Genomic DNA, 21,230 nt, shown 5'->3' with positions numbered 1-21,230 from the left:
AAACTGATGCAAAATAAAATGAGAAGAACCGGGAAATCATTGTGCATAGTAATAGCAATGTTTTAATGATCAGCTGTGAAAGATTTAGCTACACTGATCAAGATAATAATTAAAAACAGTTCCTCAATTCTTTTTTTTTTAATTTAAATTAAAAAAAAATTTTTTTTGTGGCCTCCCCAAGGCCACACAGCTAGGCTAGGCAATTATTAAGTTCTGAGGCCAAATGTGAACTCAGGTCCTCCTGACTCCAGGGCCCATGCTCTATCCACTGCACCACCTAGCCACCCCCTAGTTCCTCAATTCTTATGTTTAAAAAATGCTATCCACTTTCAGAGAGAGAAGTTATGAACTCTGAATTCAAATTGAAGTATAATTTTCTCACTTTATTTTTTGCAATATGACTCCTATGGAAATATTTTGCATGATTTCACATATATAATTGGTAAGTATATAATTTGTCTTCTCAATGGATGGGAGAGGGGTGAGAGGAGAGAATCTGGAACTTAAATTTGAAAAAATTAAAAACAAATTTTAAAAGATTTAAAATGGGGATAATAGTATCACCTGCTACCTCCCAGGGTGGTTATAAAGATAAAAGGAGATAAAGTTTATAAAACACTGCAAAACTTAAAATCCACTGGATTTTATCGACAATAATAGACATTATTATTGATTGATAAAGCAAGAATTGTTGGTGCTCTCTAAAGTTTGACAAGTGTTTTGCAAATATCATCTCATTTTATTTTCCCACAACCCTGGGAGGTGAGGGTTCTGTCTGCGTTTTTACTGACGGGGAAGTTGAAGCAGACAGGGATGCAAAGACTTGGCTAGTCAGGCTACATTAGAGGCCACATTAGAATTCCTCCTGATTGCGGGCAAGCTGGCAGTCCACGGGGTGTGCAACAGCATGGGTAAGAATGGCATGGGATGAGTTGGCTTGCAAGGAAAGAGAGCGACACCAGTGCCCGTATGTCTCTCTACTTCCTCTGAAGGGGACCGCCATCCCCCTCTGCTCGCCACGCGACGAGGCTTTCCCGACTACATTTCCCATAGGCCTTTGCCAGCCTCGCGATACTTCCTTCGAGATCAGCGGCAAAGACTCGTGAGCTCACGGGAGGCGCCGTCCCTTTCGGCGTCCGGCCTCTTCCTGCTTGGCACGGCGCAGCCATGGGAGCTCCCTCGCGGCCTACCCCGGTGAGGAGGCCGAGGCGGCGGGCCTCGGTGGGTATGGGGGGCGCAATGAGGCGGCGATGCTGCGGTTAGGCGCGTTTAAGAACCCTCTCATCTCCCTCCCCCACCCCAGCGACACCCCATCCCCCCGCCGGAGCTCTGGGCCCGGCTGGCCTCCATGCGCACGGCCGGGCTCTCCCGCTAATTGTCTATTTTATTGCCTCGGGGCCAGCACTTGACTTTTATCCTGGCCTGGCCTGCGGGGAATGCTTAATAAAGGCTTAATGAGCGAATAACCACCGCCCCTGGAACCTCCCTTCCCCCCTCCCCGAACCCCTGCTCTGTGCCTTCTGACCTTCTGCCTCTCTGACCTTCGACCTCACTGGCACCCTGGTCTGGAGTTGGGATTCGGGGGCCGAGGTGCCCTTCCCTCCCCCACCCCTCCAGAACCCAGACTCTAGTCAGGGCTCCTCCCCAGCCTCCGCAACTTCTTTGTCATCCACAGGCTCCTTTCCATGGCTTTGGGAAAAGCGCAGGGCGTGTTGATGGCTGAAGGGATTGGCCTTTGGAACTGAGGTGGAAGAGCAGAAGACGGTAGTGTGGTTTTCTCTTAACTGAAGGCGAAGGAATTGAGTCCATCTAAGAATGGATGGGCATCGAAGGCTTTAGAACTGCAAGGGGGTTTTAGGAACCAAGGAGCACGCAGCAACCCTCTGGTTTTAGAGATGAAGTCCAGATTTTAAGTGTCACTAAAGATAGACATTTACTGATTTAGGAGGCCAGTCCTCTAATCATCTTGTCATAACTTGTCTCTGAGCCAAAGGTTCGATCATTCTGCTAATAAGAGACACCTAGTGTATCCAGAATACTTTCAAGAGGGCACTTTGCTCAGATTTTTGCCTTGTAACAAAACCTCTACAAATCTCTTTGCTGGTAATTTAGTCAGATATCTTGACTTGATCGTAATTATCCAAAAGGAAAAGGAAAAACTACATCTGCAAAAGCATTGGAAGGTCCTACCTAGCAGCAAGTGCAGTGAAGAGGGGTTATATTCTGTTAATAGCCACTTTCTACTTTTTTGAACTTTGCATAAATCACAAGTTCTCTACTCCTCTGTTTCCTTATCTGTAAAATGAGGGAGTTGGACTACATGACTTTAATTTGTTTTTTACTATTATAATTTATTTTTAATCATAATGATCCATGCCACTAAAGAGGCATTGTTGGGTTATATTCTTTCTGTCACAAAGCTAGCTGATGGTAAAGGGGAGTATTTGGAAAACCTGACTTGGTTTGTCCTGGGTTTTAGAAGCTTTTGTGAGAGCTGAGCTGGTGATGATTATAAAGTTATCCCTGTCTGAAGAACATCTTTTGTGTGGATTCTGTCTTACTGAAGCCCAGCTCTGTAAACTTAATTCAAACAAACATGCCTTGAAGTTGTTTGTAAATTCTTACGCACATATCTTTGTAATGCCAGGTTGCTGTCTGGTTTTGGATCCTGAAAAAACATGAAAAAGGCTTTCTTAGAAATGTTGAGATTGCCAATATTCTAACTTCTACCTTCAAAGAGTAAGTATTTAAAATTGTCTTGGAAGTATAGCATGGGTTCCTGTTTTCTGTTTTTAAAATGCATAAAATACACAGGACTGCAAAAAAAAATCAGTTCTATTAAAAGTGATTAAACAAGTTCACAGGCTGACCTGCCTGACTACTAAAGGTTGATGCATTGATAAGAGCTGAGCTGGTGATGTTTTGAAGTTATCCCTGTCTGAAAAAAGAATGTGGAATGAGAACTTCCTGAAGCTTGGCTTGTTTTTAAAACACCATTTAAAAATGATTGGAATTGATTGATTTAAGAGTTAATTTAGATGAGTGTTTTGTGTTAATTTTTTTTGTAGGGTACAATCTCTGCCTCAGCTGGTGAGGAACAGAAACATGGTTGAAGGATCCTTTTTATTCCTCTAGTTGGAAGAATTTTAGAGCATCACTGATAAAAGCATATCTATGCAAGGAAAGAAGTGGAAAATTGGTTCTCTACTCTCAAGCAGGTAAACACTGTTGAAAAATAATTGAAGCTTAGTGCCCTGCAGATTATCAGCAAGGCATTTGTGCATAAGAGGTTTTTTTTTTGGTACAGTGATGAGTTTTGCTTTAAGGCAAGTTGAAACATGAGAGTTGTTCCATGTTTTGTTCCCAGGAAGCTCCAAAAGCCAATGATGTTTTGTTATCCCTGTCTGAAAATTTAACTGAGGGGAAAGCAAATCACTTCTGAGGCTTAGCTTGGTGCTTCTGTGATCTATTTACATATAAATTTTGACCATCTTTTTGTAAGGATTCAGGGATCGTCAGAATAAAATAATACTGCTTTGATTCTTTGTTCATTTGTGTACATTTTGCATGCCCTAATTGGGTGCTAAATGTATGATTCAGGATCTTGAGAGGTTCCACTCAGTTCCAAATTTTTCTTTGTTCAGTTCCAGTTTGCTCTTCCTTTAAACCAAGTAAAAGTAGCTACTACTTGAATAGCTATGAACAAAAAAGGACTGTCATCAGCTTAAAGAAAATTCTAATGGATTGTTTTTAAAAATCATCCTCTAAGTACATATACCATTCATTTCATGTTATTCATTCACTAGTAATTTCAAAAAATATTAAGCACATGTTTTGTGTAGAATGACTGTTCCCAGACAATATCAGAAGGTGAGGTGAGACAAGCATTCCTGTCATAAAGGTAACAACTATAGTACCCTTATTTATTCATTAATTAGCACTAGGTTTGTGTTCTACTTTCTGGAGAGTACACTCTCATTGGATATCCTATATTTCCAGTCTGGATGCTGCCCTCCCCATGGTAGTAGATAGATTTAGATGACTGAGATTACCCCAACCTCTCTCTAATCTGTAATCTTCCCCCTCAGTAGACTTTGCATTTTAGGTAAGGTTCATCACGTTTTTGCCTCAGCCACTAGATAAGGTTGATCCCATTAATTTACAGACTGGAAGCAGTGAAATGGCAGTTTGATGCCTAGAAAAGAATAACTATTTGGGTGAAAGCTTTCTGTTGAGAGCTGACCAATAAAGTAATCAAAGCACATCCTTTAATACCAATGTAATTATGAAGATAACTACCCTTAGTGAAAATATTTAAGGAAATTTCCTTTAGGATGATCTTGAGAGTTCTGGATTCCCTGTTTTTGTGAAGGCACATTTTTAATGTTTATGGTTTGTCAATTTATAAAATACTGTTTGTGACCTTATGTGATATGATGGACACTGGAATTGAACTCTTGAGACTTAAGCCTGTCATTCCACTCAGTCTCCTCATAACTCATGAAGAACATAGATCCAAAATTATTAAATGGTGGTATCTGACTTAAAAACCTTGGGTCTTGTGGTAGTCTAGTTTTCCAGTAGCATGTGATCTACTTGAAGGTTCCTGCCCATACAAAACAAGCTTTTGCTCCCCCCCTCATTTATATAACCTTGTAAGTTCTACAGAACTTACTGTAATTTAGGAACCTTCACAACTGATGTTCTATTTGGTGACCATTTATCTGACTGCTATTTGACATCTTGTTTTTTCCTTTGACAGGTATTATCTACTATTAATACAGCTTGTGGCCAACAGACTTGCTATATATGCATATACTTTGGAATATATATGTATACTTAAATAAAATATGAAAACATGTTTCAGTATTAAAGTTCCTAAATCTTTTTTTTTACCTAAACAAGTTATTTACAGCAAAGTAAGCGGTTATTAGCATTATTGGTTAAGAAAGCCTCATTATAGATTTTCTGAATGTGCTTCTTAGGTGCCAGTTATTGGAAGGTTTACAGTTATTCCAAAGCAATAGAATTGTCATCTTCTTTTGACCTCTGAAAATATAGTTGGACCCAAGTTTGAGATCTCCATTCTTCTACTCTCATTCCCCTTTCCACTACCTTCTAACACTATAGCAAAAAAGACAAAAGAAAAATATCATTTAATATTTATGTAATTATACAGTGGGAAAATGTTTCAAATTACAATTGTCCACCTATTCATCAGGTGGGGGTGCCTCCCCTCCCCTCCCTATTGGGCAAAAATTTATCTTGCAGGAATTGATCTTGTTATTCTCAGAGACCTGTTATCTTACTAAATGATTTCTTGAATTGATTAATATTGCATTTTGGCTGTTTCTGGTTAGAGTTGAAAATTTTGTGTTTAAGAAATTATTTGTGCTATTGTGGGGAAGGAGAGGTGGTTGATAATGTTATTTTGTCGTTTCCAAATGAATATAGTACCTGCTAACTGCTTTAAAATGCAGGAAAGTCAGCAGGAAGACCCCTAACTCTGACTGTTAATGTATTTTTCTTCTCCAATGTAGAGTAGGGCATTTATCAATTTCAAGATAAATACCCTTGCAAACCATCTGATTCTTAACCAAGGACAGGTCTTCTGTCTTAGGAAGGGAAGTGATTTTGTAATGAAACTTGACTTGGCTGTTTGATAATTGCTTGGCTTGACTTGGCTTTGGATTCAGCGCTGATATAGATGCATAATGCCAGCGTCATGCAAACTCTTCCACAGATCACCTTCTAGGCGCAGATCATGATTAGCGTAAAACACCACAGGCTTCTTCTTGTGTTCATAATAATGGTCAGAAAATTGCCAGTAATTTTTTGTGAAGAAGCCATAGGCACTGACCTGCACAAGAAGAGTTAAATTAGTTCATAGCATATATTCCCACTAAATGCATAATCCTGTGAAAGAAAGTCCCTGGTTCAAGATAATTCATTAAAAACTTTAGCAGTTTCAGAAATCTTATTTTTGTTCTAAAAGAAATATGTACATGATGCAGAACATAAATTATGATTTAGTAAGGTAATTTTGGGGATTTCTAGTGGCAGGGATAGGAAATTGGACTGTAGGCAATCATGTAGGTTTCATGAAGTTGCTTGAGCTGAGCTAAAGGAAGTCATATCCAAAAGACAGATGTAAGGCAGCCAGTATAAAGGTGTGGAAGTTCAGAATCCTATGTGCATAGCAGTGAAAAGCATTCTATGACTACATATTCTATTTAATCATATGTCTAATAGGAAACTACAGGGATTTGAGGGAGAAGAGATGTCAGGTGCTGGGGTGATATTCCTCCTGTATTTTAAGGGAATCTAGAGGATTGGTTAGAGAAGGAATAGATGTCAGGGAGACCCAAATTTTTGAATGGATAGGTGCCAGGATGACTGGATGTATGCGGTGAATGAGGAATCATGAATGACAGGTTAGAAACCTGAATGGAACTATAGTAATAACCAAAGCAGTAATAAGGGAGTTTGGAAAAGGGATGTAAGTCTATTGTGGATATAATTTGAGATATTTGTGACACCCAGTTTAAAATGTCCAAAAGGAAATTCAGGAGAAGGGTTAAGACTACAAATTGAAAGCATGTGAATTGGAAGTACAAGAGGAAAAAAAAGGAAGATTCCAGGACAGCATTAGGGTTAGAATTAACAGCAATGAGTTTCTATTAACAAAGGAGAGAGCAAAATGCTGAGAAACTAGAGTATATCTAGGAGGATTAATGGTGTCAGCTGTAGCAGAAAAGTCAAGGAAGATAAGGATGAAACTGTTAGATTAGGCAGTCATGCACTATTATTTTGGAAAGTTTCAATTATGAGGTCAGAAACCAGATTTATAGGGATTAAGGAAGTGAGAGGAAGTTGATTTTTTGAGAAGAGACTTGGTCATTTTTGTAGACACAGGAAAGGATCCAGGAGATAGAGTTGGAAGAGTGGGAATTGTGGGAACAATCTGCCAGTATTAATACTTCAGAGATACTGTGACTTCCTTATTGGGATGATGTAGAAGGGAATTTGAGTTCAGGTCTACTTTATCACCTCCCCCTTGAGGACTGTAATAAATGATATTAATGTATTAATAAGTCAAGATGCAAATATACAGCTGAAAAGGATGTGAGAATAGGGGTAGGCCTATGCTTAGGGGTAGCTATGAAGAAATAATTGTTAACAGTTGAGGTTTTGGACCCCATTATCTTTAATATTGGCAAAGACCATTTCCTCTTGAAAAAATGATTGGAAGATAGTTAATGCTCATTCATAGTCCTGACATAAGGGAAAAAAGGTTAACATATTTAAGAATCTCAGGAAGTTCAGTACAGGATGATAGGGTTTTGTCTAAAGAGATGGGTGACTGAAGGAGGCAAAAATTGCATCTCAATCCCAGCTCCTTTCTTTAAATGTTAGTCTTGAGTTAAAGAGCCCTCCAGACTCCTTGTTTAGATCCTTTACAGGAAATAATCAGATTCACTGATGATATTAGTTCTGATCTAAGCACAAGTGGAGTTTACTTAGAGGAGAGTTTCTTACCTCATCACAGGTATGCAAAGCTGTCAGTAAGATGAGGGCCCCCGTACTGGGCATGTATAAGTGCCCATACTTTTTATAGATAAGTTCTGATTTCAAGAACCTTGAGGCAAAAAGAAGGATTATGATTTTTCACATAAAAAGTTCAATCCAATCCATACAAGTCAGAGGCCTCTGACAATTAAAACTGACTGCATGTTATTGCATTTTTATGACAACTAGCACAAATGGATTAGGAAATTTTTCTTCAAAGACTTGGCATTTGTACCTTATTAGGCATTTCCCCACACTGGTAGCCCATCAATGTTGATAGTAGTAGAAACTGCTGTTGTATAATTGAACTCAACCCAATCTCTTCCCTTCCCTATCCCTTCCTACCTTTGTCATTACTTATCCCATAGTGAACTCTGGAGCTAGCCACTCATGCTCTAGTGGAAAGAGCGTTATTAATTCTGGATATGAAAGATTTAGGTTCAAAACTCTTCAGCTCTTTATTAACCTGTAACCTAGGCCTCAGTTTCCTTATCTGTAAATTAAAAAAATTGAACCAAATGGTTTCTGAGATCTCTTGCTTCTCTAATTATCTTTGAAAGGAATAGGTAGGGGTGGCTAGGGTGGTGCATTGGTGGCCCTGGAGTCAGGAGTACCTGAGTTCAAATGCAGCCTTAGACACTTAATAATTACCTAACTGTGGCCTTGGGCAAGCCACTTAACCCCATTGCCTTGCAAAAATAAGAAAGGAATAGTTTAACTATATTCCCTTAAGCCCCAGATTTTATGGATGGTGAGGCCTGTGATTAGTGAGACCATGTTGGCAAGGGAATTGAACATGAGTGTAGAGAAAAGGATTCTGAGGCAGAAAGATGCTAGTACCTGATCAAGTAGTGACTTCCCAGTGGTAAAGGAGATAGAGGGCAAGATCATGAAGTTGATTTGATCTTTGAAAAATGATAAAAAAAAAAAACCCTGGCCACCCTCCATACCTCTCTTTCAGGTAACTGATGAACTCTGGATGTAGTAACTTGAATTTACTCACAGAGGTGTCTGGTCCAAAATAGGTCTGTGGCCTAGGCGTTTTCCCGGAAGAAATGTACAGAACGATTAAAATTATAATCAGCAAACTGAGTTGGAGATGTTGATAGTGGGGCAAGGGTGTGACGTCGACGACGATAACTTCGGGGATGAGGATGGTGTCGAGAGAAAGGGGTATAGAAATTTGCAGGTATTATGGTAGGAGCCTGATAGGGTTTTGTTAAAGTGAAACAGTCTAGAGGAGGCTGGTGGGTGAGAGAACTAGGAGGTGTTAGCACACCTGTGGTAGGTGGGTAAGTGAGCTTAAGAGCAGGTAAGCGAGGAGGGGCAGGAAAGACTGGGTAATAGAGAGAATTTGGAGGTTTGGATTTTTCAGGAGGAAAGTTGTTACATGGGAAAAAAGGGGTGAAGGGGATAGGAATAGAAGGTGGCTGAAAATAAGGGTTTGAGGTGAGTAGCTGGGAAACATATGGGGCAATATGGGAAGGAACAAGAGGAGATTGAGTCCGAGTTGGCCATATTGTTACTGAAGGGCTATTATTGACAGAACCTTGGGAGGACTGGGAAGGGGATTTGGAGGGAGGTGGAGTGGGAGTCTGAAGACCCCGAGAGGGAGGTCGGGTTTGGAAAGGAGATTGGGTTACAGCTGGGGTGATGGTTTGAGAAGGAGTTCGTGAAGAAGGTTGGGAGGGAGAAGTAGGTGGGACAGGAGATTGAGGTTGAGCTCGAGGAGATGGAGAAGTGGGAGAAATAGGTGGAGTTTGGGTTCTGGAGTGTGGTTGGCTACCTCCTCTTGGTATTGCATGAGGTGCGTTTTGAGCAAGTTGGCCTGAACGGGATTGGGAAGGGGATTGGGTAGGGGAAGGATTGGGGGATTGGGAGGGGGAGTTCATTGGTGTTGGGGAGGCTACTATCTATCTTATAAAACCTAACCTGAGTGAACCTCTCTTAGGAGCCCAAACTCCTCCCGGGTCACAAAAGTCATTGTTATCACTATCACCATCATCAATTAGTAATTATTGAGTACTTACAAAGTCCAGGCACTGTTTGTGAGGAGTTAAGAGGATGGCCAACCTCAAAATCTCCTTAATTTTGTAGGGGTTAAGTATAAAATGATTAAGGTTTAAAATTTTTTTTCTTTTGCATTAATGTGGTTAAAGTTACATGTTAGGGGGAACCCTGAAGGGCAAGCATATCATTTTGGGTATATGGAATTTCTTAGGAGAAGGCTCAGTTTGGAGTAAAGAAGCTGCTTGATCTAGGAAAGAAGTGAGGAAGAGAGGTTCAAATGGAGATGCAGAAAACAAAATTTCCTTGGTCCTGCCTACAGTTCACAGGAAGCTTAGCAGTAAGTAACCTGCTCCCCTGGTTATTAGATAGGAGAGACACAGTGCTTGGTTCTTCTGACCAAGGTGGAAACCCCTACTACTGAAAGACCTCTTCTAAACCCTAGCTTTGGGCAGCTGGATTAGTTTCTGAGAGATTTTTAGACAAAATAAATAAATAAATCCCCACTTGGTCCATTTATAACTGAGCCTTGCTACCCCACACTCCAGTGGTTCTTGACTATTCTTATAGACTCATACTGATCAGTATGAACAGTGAGATATTTACCTGGCAGCAATGTGCATTTTCCAAAGAGTGAGATGTCATGGGAATGAAAAGCATTAAGTCTTAAACTGGCTTAGCAATGTGCCCAACCTTGCTTGGGGAAACTGATGATAGCTTTCATCTTTACTCATCCCAATCTACCATTGGATCCCCTGGGTGTTAGGATGTTAGTTGGGTAGGTTTACATTATATAATTACTGCTACAGCTTCCTTCCCCTTCCTTGTCCTGTAGGGGCCCCCCACACACACCCTACACCCAACAACATGATACTCTCCCAGTCTGGCTTAGTCTACTTACTTATCTCCTTTGTCTTGGCCCTCAGGGACAGGCACCTTCAGGATGGCTGACTTTATCATTAGGTAGTCCCGGATATTTGAAGGAATAAAGATATAGTGCAAGTCCTGCCAAGGTCACAGAGATACTTGAACCAGAAATGTGGACTGTATATCTATCTACTCCCTCCCCAAACCTGGGCTAGCCTGTTGGAGAATGGACTTCAAACTTCTCATGGAGATTTTATGCCCAGTATTTTTGATATCCTCAATAATCCCCAGGGCCCAGAAAGAAGCTCTGGATTAAGAAACTAGTCTTGAGAGTTGGCAGCAAGACACACTTGTCTGGTTGACCTTCTACACAATTAAGGGCTCTCAGTTGTAGTCCCTCAATCCTAAAAAAAAAAAAACAACAAACAAACCTAAAAAACCTCCCCCAAACAACAATAACAAAAAAAGCCAAACCAAAAAAAAAAACCAACAAAAAATTACTGGGAGATTCCAGTCTTGCTATGTATTACACCTTACTTCCACCTCCCACTTCTATTCTGAGGGATAGAATCTGACTTGAGACAACAGGGAATCCCCCTCTCTAAACTTCTAGTCGCCATGGAAAGACTTCTTAAACTCTTTATATGTCAGGTACCCTTTTGACAATTGGGTCAAATCTCCGCCATCTTAATTAATGGACCCCCTGAAGAACCAACTAGCTACAACCCTTCTCAGAATAATAAAATATATAAGATTTTACAAAGGAAACCACAGTTTAGTGAAAATAAAGATGTATTTTTCCAAAGGGTTCTAGCTATATAGGTCTAACCTGTACAAGCCCCAATGGTCTGCATCCTTCAAATCAAAATCTCCAGTCCCCTGGGGACTACTCACTTGATGCTGGGGCACAGAAGTGAAGCCCAGATTCTTATAAGCTCTCAGGGAGTTCTTCATTGTGTTCACAGTAAAGCCATAGAATGAAGTCTTGGTACCCACATCCTCTTCATGGCCTTTGATCACAGCCCCATTGAGCCTGAGAGAAAAAGGGTTCCCCATTATGCCAACTTCATTTCTCAGTCCCCAATACAGATGTTTTACTCAATTTATCTAATTGTCCCATAGCCTCCTCTCTACCAGTCCATAACCCTCCTTCCCTTCAAAAATCAAGGAAATGCTTCCTATCTCTTATTTTTACATTCATTCATTCATGTTCTTTTGGCAATTATATCTTTTCTATTATTAATTTTTCACATATTGTTCTTAAGTCTTTCCATGAGCTTGTCCTAAATCTCTTATTGCATTGGGAGATCCTCAAAGTCAGGCACTATTTTTTTTCTCTTTGTGCCAAAGAAGGTTCTGCAGTCATAAGGGAGGTGCTCCATTCACAGTATTTACTCTGCTCTTAACCCTTTCCCCCATGAACAAATGTTCTTTTTTTCCCTTTTTTTTAGGCTGCTCTCCTCCACTCCATCCCCCAGCCCACCCCAGCCCACCCCCACCCCACTAATCCTCAGCTTTCTCTCCTGATTGGGCTTCCTGGTTCTCATACCTGAAGACGAAGTCATGGGAATCAATCTGAAGGCCTTGGCGGGATCCGTTGAGGATGCCACCATTGCCCACAACAGCACAACGAATGCAACCCGTGTCATGTTTCATGGAGAAATCAAACAGCTGAGCATTGGCTGAAGTATTCAGGAGGCTCAAGGTGGAAACTATAGCTGTGGGATGGAAGCCAGGATGGGGGAACTAAGGAGTGGATGGGAGGGAGGCATGATGAAATTTTTGACTCTCCCTTAGCCCTTTTCCCCAAAAGAACAACCAGTAAGGACATGGGGGTTAGAATGATAGATCACTGGACAAGACAAAGGTTTGGTGAGAAAGTTCAGGTCTGGGGAGAGGAGGTAGTGTCAACTTTGGAAGGGAAGATATTAGTGTAACATGGATCTTGGGTTTTCATCACACTTGAACCTTTTAAGAATCCAGAAGGTCCAGTTCTAGGTATCCTTAATTGTGTATAAGCTGAGAGCATATACTGAGAAACAACTTAAGCTTGCAAAATAATAATCTTAACGAAACAATGATCAGAATTTTTTTTTTTTCATTTTTTGCTTCATTGCCACTGCCCGTGTTCCTCTTCTCAGATCAGAAGATTAGCTTAAAGGACAAAAGGAGTCCTTTCTTAGCAGTCTTTGGGGAAACCTGCATTTTGTGGACTTTCCAAGAGGAGGGGAACAGGTAATGACCCAAAGTCCAGGATAGAGATGTGATCTCTATGACTTTACAAAGTTGTCCCAACATCTCTGGTCACTCTTCCCTCCCTCACTATATAAACACAATGGAAGTAGGGGGAAGAGAGGCAAAAGAGATGTGGATTGGGCTTGAGCTCTATCAGGTGGAACCCTAGACTAAGAATTTTGACAATTATGGCAGGAACAGTAATAGGAAAGGCTGTTTGAGTCACTGAAATATTTGCCATCTGTATCTGGATATCAGAACATTTTTGAGTAGGAAAGGAAAATATAAGATGTTCCACCACAGCAGGCCCAAGCTTTTCACTAGACATAAGCCTCTAGGCTCCTCATTGAACCCAAGGGCAAAGGGCTGGGAGAATGATGGCTCTAGCAAGAGTCCTCTATGGGTGATTGGGAATGTCAGTGAAGGGATGACTCTGAGTGGGAAGGGGGTAGATGAGGGAAATTCCATTTTACTGAAGGGTACTAGGGATGAGGCAAGAAGCAGTGAATGGAAGAAGCAAGGGCTGGGAATAGCTGTAAAAAATTACCTTGGTAGGGAAGCCCCTGCCAGCCGTAGGGAGCACTTTGTTGATTCAGGCGGTCCCAGAGTTCCTGGGTGAAAAGCCTGGAGCATAGTAGTACTGGGATACTGAAGTCAAACTTCTGCTTGAAAAAGCTGTGTTGTTGAATGGCAGGGACCAGTGGGTGGGTGCAGGGCTGGTCCTGCAGAGGGGAGAGGTAATGCAGTTCAGAGTGTGGGCCAAAACTAAGCTGGGACAGTCTGGTGGGGAGCTGGGAATACGAGAGCAATCATTCTTTCCAGTCAAGTCAAGAGACAAGTCAAACTTACCTGACCATGTTAGAATTTTTGAGCCATTCATCAGGAACGGCAATACCCATCTCTCCTGGAGATTTCCTTTGGGCATGTTTGGAAGACTGGGAACTGGGACATCTGAATTTGCCATTTTATCATCTTGGGCAAATCATCTTTCTGGATCTCATCTATAAAATGAAGACTATCTCTACAATCTTTTTAACTCTCACTAATTCTTCTGAGAAATGGCCCAGCTTTCACCTTCCTAATTCACTCAGCATGCATTTACCAAGGACCTAAGTGCAAAGTACCAGTCTCAATAATGAGGATGCAAAGAACAAATGAGAGACCATTTCTCCTCTCAGGGAGGTCCATCCTCTCTGCCTTTGTTCCTGGGGCAGTTGGGTGGTATAGTGGATAAGAACACTGGCCTTGGAGTCAGGAGGTCAAGAATTCAAATTCAGCTTCAGACACTTGACACTAACAGCTGTGTGACCCTGGGCAAGTCCCTTAACCCTGATTGCCTCACATCCATTGTCATTTCCAGTCATTCTGATTCATATTTGGCCACTGGACCCAGATGGCTCTGGAGGAGAAAGTGAGGCTGGTGACTTAGCACAGCCTCTCAACTAAAATCCAATTCATGTGCTTGTCATGGCATCACCTCCCTGATGTCATGGTTCTTTTCGTGAATGAAGAGCAAGCATCATCGTCTTTGTTCCCATCATTTCTTAGGGCAGGGTTGTTTTCCTCCCGGCCCTTTGAAATACTACCCATTCTTCAGGATTCAATTCAAAAAACCATTTCCTCCACAAAGCTTTCCCTGATCTCTCCAAGTTAATAATGCCCTCCCCCTAACCTCCAGCTCCTATGTAGCACTTTGTACCTCTTTTATATGTTTGTTTTACATTATTTCTTATTCATTTATCTGTGCTCAAATAAACTGTAAGCTCCATGAGAACAATAGTACATAGAAGGCACTTGGTAAATGTTTATTGACATGATAAATTATATTTATTTAGTGAAGAAAAAGAAGAACTTGCCTCCCAGCCTTATTGTACCATCTCAGACATCAAGTGTGTACCCTGTCTACCCCAATTGACTTGGAGGATTTTGTATTACCCTACAGTCTAGAAGAGGTACTTAGAATACAATGGACTCTCAGGCTCTAGGGCTGCCTAACTTGTGAAAGGGCAGGGACAAAGAGCAGGTGATTAAATGCAGTGGAATCTCTGTCAAACCTATCATCGAAGTGTTTATTTGTGTGCCACTATTATCTTAGCTGTATCAGGAACCAGAGGGGCTATGACTACAAATGGTGTCTGCTTGGTTGGGATCATCTCATTAGGGTCATTTTCTAATCCTATCTTTTCTTCCTTTTCTTTTCCCCTGACATAAGTTACTGCTACAGAGGGACTGATTATCATACCTTTCTAGTCCAACGATTAGATACTTCAGATTTGGTAGAGTAAGATACAGATATTGTCTTCCTGTGGGGAGAAAGCAGAAACAGATAAAAGATCCAACTTCTTCTCTTTGTGAGGTGGAATACTGGATAGAGAACTGGACCAGGCTAGAGACCGAAAGACCTGAGTTTATAATCAATGCTTCAAACACTAACTGGGAGTCTATCTGCCAGCCCCAGCTTTTTCATTATAAATGAGGATGTTCCTACCTCTCAGGGTAATAGTGAAGATAAAATTAGATGACATGTAAAATACTTTGCCAAATTTAAAGCATTATTTAAAGGAAAGCTGAATATTAACATTATTGTTGTTGTTGTTGAACCTCTTGGTTTCCATGAGCTTTTGGATACCATACAGTCTCCTTTGCCTCTCTAGTGTAAATTCCTTTAGTTAATGGAAGAAAAACAAGGCTCTGATTCCTTTTGTTTAAAAATATTTATTGTAAAGGGCAGGTAGGTGGCGCATTGGATAAAGCACCAGGTCTAGAGTCAGGAAGACTCCCTAAATTCAATCTAGTCTCAAATGCTTACTAGCTGTGTGACCCTGAAGAAGTCATTTGGCATTGATTGCCTCAGTTTTCTCATCTGTGAAATGAGATGGAGAAAGAAATGACAAACAAACCACTCCAGTATCTTTGCCAAGAAAATCCCAAATGGGGTCATGAAGAGTTGGACATGTTTGAAAAAGGACAGAACATGAAATTATTGTAAACCTAATAATGTTCTGAGCAAATCTAGTTAAGGAAACAAATTGCATATGGATATTAAACAATATTCTTTTATATACATAAAACCACGGAAGCCAAAATATTTAAAATTCAGTTAAAAATAATACTTTGATGGATCTGTGGCCTTAAAAATACTTTGATGGATCTGTGACCTTGTTTATGTAGGTAATTCCTCCACCAATTAGATTTAGCCTACATCTGGTCAGAAATCTATCAAATATAGACATTACAGACTCCCAGACAGAACTAAGTATACCTACCAAAACAGGTAGGATTATATTTGCTAGGTATCTTTCAAATATAATAAAAAAGACTTCAGACTAAAGAGTTACATGATGAAGGCATTCAGGATAACTTCATAAATTGGAGGAACAAGGAAGAAAACACCTTTAAAATCAATGAATAAAGAAAGAATCCATGATCAAATAAGGGATATACAAAAGATCAGAGAAAATAAAATGGACAATTTTCGGTATATAAAATTAAGAAGTTTGTGCAAACAAAGCTAAATGAAGTTAATATTAGGAAGAAAACAGGAAACTAGGGGGAAATTCTGTAGCAAGATTTCTTTGATTAAGATCATACCTAAAATATATAGGAAAATTTATAAGAATAAGAACTTTCTCCAGTAGAAAAATGGTTAAGGGAAAAGAATAGGCAGTTAGCAAAGAAAGAAATTCAATGTGTCAATAAACATAGAAAAAATGCTACAAATTGCTAATAGTCAGAAATGCAAATTAAAGTAATTATGAGATTCTACCTTATTTCCAGATTGGCAAAATAGATCAAAATAAGAGGTACCATAGGAAGAGAAGCACAAAGATCTTCTGCTTCCTCACACCAATTTATTATTTATATTTTTAACATAAATTTTTGAATTTTGAGTTCCAAATTCTCTTTTTTCCTCCTGCCCAACCCCCACCTATTGAGAAAGCAAAAAAAATCAATTATACATGTGAAATCATGCAAAACACATTTCCATATTAGTCCAATTCATGGGGCCATGAATGTCTATTTCTCAAGAGCAATTTAAAATCATGCCCCACTGGTAACCATTTCCAGGTCTATATCTCATAGCAAGAAAAGAGAAAAAGAACCTATATGTACAAAGATATTTATAGAAGCTTTTTGTGATGGCAAAGAACTAGAAACTAAGAGAGTGACCATCAATTGAAGAATGGTTGAAGAAATTTTGGCATAAATGTCAGCTAGGTTATGAAGTGAATAAAACCCTTCATTAGGAAGATCTGTATTCAATTCACCCTCAGATACTTACTAGTTGGGTAACCCTGGGCAAGTCATTTAACCTCTGTCTCAGTTTCCTCATGTGTAAAATGAGGATCAATAGCATCTATCTCCCACAGGGTTGTTGTGAGGACCAAATGAAACATCTGTAAAGCACTCTGCTTGGAACAATAGATATTCAATAAATGTATATACCTTTTTATTTCCTATAAACATAACAGAATATTGTTATTGTTAAATCGTTTTTGGTCATGTGTGACCCTTCATGCCCCTATTAGGGTTTTAATAAATATGCTGGAGTGACTTGCATTTTTTTCCTCCAGTTCATTTTACAGAGGAGGAAACTGAAACAAACAGGTTAGGTGACTTGCCCAGGGTCATATAGCTAGTAAGTATCTGAGATCAGATTTGAACTCAGGAAAAGGAATCTTCCTGACTCCAGGCCCAACACTGATGAAAAGGACAGTTTCAGAGAACACTGGGAAGATGTGCATAAACTGATGCACTGTGAAGTGATCAAAACCAGGAGAACAATAACAAATAATATAACAACAGCAATAATAAAAACAATAACAAAAAGTCAGTGAGAATGTGGGACTTGAATATTTTGTTGTCATTCTGTATGAAGACTAGAAAACCATCTCCTTTTTTTTTTTTGCAAGGCAAATGGGGTTAAGTGGCTTGCCCAAGGCCACACAGCTAGGTAATTATTAAGTGTCTGAGACCAGATTTGAACCCAGGTACTCCTGACTCCAGGACTGGTGCTTTATCCACTGCACCACCTAGCTGCCCAGAAGAACAACTTCTAAAAGTGCATTATGGTGTATAACTGAGTTCCTAATTCATAGTATTTGCAATTGAAAACAATTTGGAAACAAACGATTTGGAAACAAACAAACACTCCATAATTGTTTCCAAACTGCTAAAATTACAAACCTTTTGATTGAAGGCAGAGCTGAAACTAACTGTGCATTGAAAAGGACACTAGTAGGCTAATTGATATTAATTGGTTAAATTATATAGGAGGGAGAGTGAAATAAAGATGACAAAATACAGGCAACAACCCAACTGAAGTCTCTCCTTCCAAACAACTTTAAAATAACTCATCAAATCAAATTTTGGAACAGCAGAGTGTCATTAAAAAGTCAGAATGAGACATTTTTTCAGCCTTCAGTAGAAGTAATCTATTAACACTAGAGTGGGGACAGGACCAGATCACATGCAGAGGCAGTATCAGCCATAGGCTGATAGCAATAGTGGCAGCAGCAGTAGCAGCTTCAGGAGTCAGAAAAAGATTACAGGGGACCCTTTCCTGACACTGGGTGCTGTGCAACTGGCACTAATTTGCAATTCTATTGCTTATGTGCAATTCTGGGTCACAGTTCTAGGGAAGAAGAGTTCTCATTAGTCACAAGAAAATAGGGTCCTTCTATTCCCTTTAATTTATAAAAAAACGTATCTTTTTGTCTGATCTTGTTACCTCTTAGACTTCTCTTCTTTAAGGATATGATTTCTCTCTCATCACACCCAATTTGGATCAAGGTACAACATGGAAACAAAGTAAAGACTGACAGATTGCTTTCCGTGGAGGGGTAGGGGGAGGGAAGTAAGATTGAGGGGGAAATTGTAAAACTCAAATAATATCTTTAATAAAAATTAATTTAAAAAATAGGGTCCTTGATTATAATTTCAAGGCAAAGAGAAGCACCAGTACTTTTGGCTAGAGGGGAGCAAGGGCCCTTCCTGGGTAAAGAACAGAGTGCAGATCAAGAGAGCAATGACTACATCTCCCTTTGGATCATACCACCTTAAAAGCATAGAAGAATTGCAGAACTGGTTCTGAAAACAGCAACACCAAAACCCCAGGTGCCTTTCAATTCCCAGGTGAGCAGAGCTCAACTTTATATATTTTATTTGTTTTTCCAATTACATACAAGGGTAGTTGTTAAGCAGTTATTTTTTCTCAAGGTTTTGAATTTTATAGTTTTTGTCCCTCTCATCCTTCCCTTCCCCTTCCTCCCAACAGAAAGCAATATGATATAGGCTTTACATTTACAACCATATAAACATGGATTGAAATTGAACTTGTGAGGGAAGCATCACATCCAAAAGGAAGGAAGAAAACATTAAGATAAGAAAATTACATAATACAAAAGAAAACTTTAAAAAATTGAAGATAATAATCTTTGGTCTTCATTTAAACTCCACAGTTCCTTCTTTAGATATGGATCGTATTCTCACATAAATCTCCTAAATTTGTCCCCGATTATTGCACTGATGTAATGAACACATCTATCAAGGTTGATCATCACTCCATGTTGTTGTTAGTGTGTATAATGTTCTTCTGATTCTTCTCACCACACTCAGTATTAATTCATGCACATCTTTCCAAGTTTTTCTGAAATCCTGTCCAGCATGATTGCTTCCCCTTTTCCATGATCTCTTCAGGGTACAGACTCAGTAGTGGTAGTACTGGATCAAAGGAAAGGCATATTTTTATTGTCCTTTGGGCATAATTCCAAATTGCTCTCCAGAAAAGCTGGATCAGTTCACAGCTCCACCAGCAATGTATCAGTGTCTCATATTTCTCACATCCCCTCCAACACTGATCATTATCCCTTCTGGTCATGTCTCACACTGAGAAGTATGAGGTGGTACCTCAGAGATCAGAACCCAACTTTAGCATATAGTTCAAAGTCAAAAACTAGCCTAGAAAATGACCAAATTACAGTGGCAGGGAAGACCAAAACACAAACTCAGGAGACAGTGGTGTGAAAATAGCTATAAGGAAAGTATCAAAGTGAATGCTCAGCCCAATAAGAATTCCTCGAAGAGTTTAAAAGATGAGTGACAAAGGAAAAATTGAGAAAATAAATATGATTCAAGAAAACATGAAAAAAAAAGAATTAATAGCTTAATAAAAAAGGTACCAAAATTCACTAAAGGAAAGAACTCAGGGCAAAAAAGATCAAATGTAGAAGACAGAAGTACAGAAATCCCTTGGACCTCTTAGACTTCTCGTCTCTTCTTTAAGGATATGATTTCTCTCTCATCACACCCAATTTGGATCAAGGTACAACATGGAAACAAAGTAAAGACTGACAGATTGCTTTCCATGGAGGGATAGGGGGAGGGAAGTAAGATTGGGGGGAATATTGTAAAACTCAAATAATATCTTTAATAAAAATAAATTTTAAAAAATCCCTTGGGGAAAAAAGAACCTCCTAAAAAAGCAGGATTAGCCAAATAGAAAAAGATGTACAAAAACTCACTGAATAAAATATCTTTAAAAATTAGAATAGGTAGGGGCGGCTAGGTGGCGGAGTGGATAAAGCACTGGCTCTGGAGTCAGGAGTACCTGGGTTCAAATCTGGTCTCAGACACTTAATAATTACTTAGCTGTGTGGCCTTGGGCAAGCCACTTAACCCCATCTGCCTTGCAAAAAACCTAAAAAAAATTAAAAAATTAAAAAAAAATAAAAATTAGAATAGGGAAAGTGGGAGCTAAGACTTCATGAGGTATCAAGAAACAAAAGGAATGACAAAATAGAAGGAAATGTGAAATATCTTATCAGAAAAACAGCTAACCTGGAATATAGATCAAGTAGATATAATTTTAAAATTATTAAACTACCTTAAAGCCATGATTTTTAAAAAAAGCCTTACTGTGTATCTTATAAGATTCAGAGAGTAAAATAAAAATTGAAATAATTCACTGATCACCTCCTGTAAGAGATCTCAAAATGAAAACTCAAGAGTAGCCAAAATTCATAGCTTTCAGGTCAAAGAGAAAATATTTCAAGCATCCAGAAAGAAATAATTCAAATATCATAGAAGTCACAGAAAGTATCACACAAAATTTAGCAGCTTCTTTATGAAAGGGAGGGCTTAGAATATGACATTTGGAATGCAACAGATTCTAGGATTACAACCAAGAATCAAATACCTAGCAAAACTGAATAGAATGCTTAGGGGGAAAAATAGAATTAATGAAACAGAGGACTTAAGAAAAAGACCAGAGTTAGATAGTCAAACTCAAAACTCAAAAGAAACAAAAAGGTAAACAGAAAAGAGTAATCATAAGGTATTCAATGAAATTAAAATGTTTTTATTTCTATATGGGTTGTTGATATATGTAAATACCTAAGAACTTTATCATTAGGGCAGTTAGAAAGTGTCTGCATAGACTGATAGCATGGGAGTGAGTTTATGTTGGGATGATCTCCAAAAAAAAAGAATGTAAGGGTGAGAAAGAAGGATGAACTAGGATGGGGGTGGAAGGAGAGATGGAAGGGGGAAAA

General features: G+C 39.4%; 1 protein-coding gene, 2 long non-coding RNA genes and 2 other non-coding genes across 6 annotated transcripts in view; 4 read left to right on the top strand and 1 right to left on the bottom strand.

The window, feature by feature from the left end:
* The first annotated feature begins 1,087 nt into the window (after window positions 1-1,087).
* On the top strand, window positions 1,088-4,874 carry LOC141514042 (uncharacterized). 2 transcript variants are annotated; one of them, XR_012475930.1, is made up of 5 exons: window positions 1,088-1,194; window positions 1,676-1,764; window positions 2,648-2,739; window positions 3,069-3,218; window positions 4,763-4,874. It is a non-coding gene; the product is annotated as an uncharacterized LOC141514042 (long non-coding RNA). The 2 variants fall into 2 exon arrangements; XR_012475931.1 differs by having other exon boundaries at window positions 1,116-1,221.
* LOC141515742 (small nucleolar RNA R38) lies at window positions 2,495-2,571 on the top strand. Its single transcript, XR_012476489.1, has one exon. It is a non-coding gene; the product is annotated as a small nucleolar RNA R38 (small nucleolar RNA).
* LOC141515743 (small nucleolar RNA R38) lies at window positions 2,907-2,978 on the top strand. Its single transcript, XR_012476490.1, has one exon. It is a non-coding gene; the product is annotated as a small nucleolar RNA R38 (small nucleolar RNA).
* A 276-nt stretch (window positions 4,875-5,150) lies between the features above and the next one.
* Window positions 5,151-21,230, bottom strand: part of ST6GALNAC2 (ST6 N-acetylgalactosaminide alpha-2,6-sialyltransferase 2) — an 82,192-nt gene continuing 66,112 nt past the window's right edge. Inside the window, exons 2-9 of the mRNA XM_074224487.1 lie at window positions 14,921-14,981; window positions 13,226-13,400; window positions 11,993-12,161; window positions 11,338-11,476; window positions 10,478-10,581; window positions 8,520-8,603; window positions 7,540-7,639; window positions 5,151-5,860 (exon numbers count right to left, since the gene is read on the bottom strand). Coding sequence (XP_074080588.1) covers window positions 5,693-5,860; window positions 7,540-7,639; window positions 8,520-8,603; window positions 10,478-10,581; window positions 11,338-11,476; window positions 11,993-12,161; window positions 13,226-13,400; window positions 14,921-14,981 — 1,000 coding nt within the window. The 3' untranslated portion in view covers window positions 5,151-5,692. The remainder of the gene's footprint in view (window positions 5,861-7,539; window positions 7,640-8,519; window positions 8,604-10,477; window positions 10,582-11,337; window positions 11,477-11,992; window positions 12,162-13,225; window positions 13,401-14,920; window positions 14,982-21,230) is intronic.
* On the top strand, window positions 9,474-10,865 carry LOC141514043 (uncharacterized). Its single transcript, XR_012475932.1, has 2 exons — window positions 9,474-9,916; window positions 10,503-10,865. It is a non-coding gene; the product is annotated as an uncharacterized LOC141514043 (long non-coding RNA).

The sequence above is a fragment of the Macrotis lagotis genome, chromosome 2 (genome assembly GCF_037893015.1).
Source record: "Macrotis lagotis isolate mMagLag1 chromosome 2, bilby.v1.9.chrom.fasta, whole genome shotgun sequence".
Lineage (NCBI taxonomy): Eukaryota > Metazoa > Chordata > Mammalia > Peramelemorphia > Peramelidae > Macrotis > Macrotis lagotis.
Note: the sequence above shows the minus strand (reverse complement) of the source record. Positions and strands in the feature narration are given on the sequence as shown.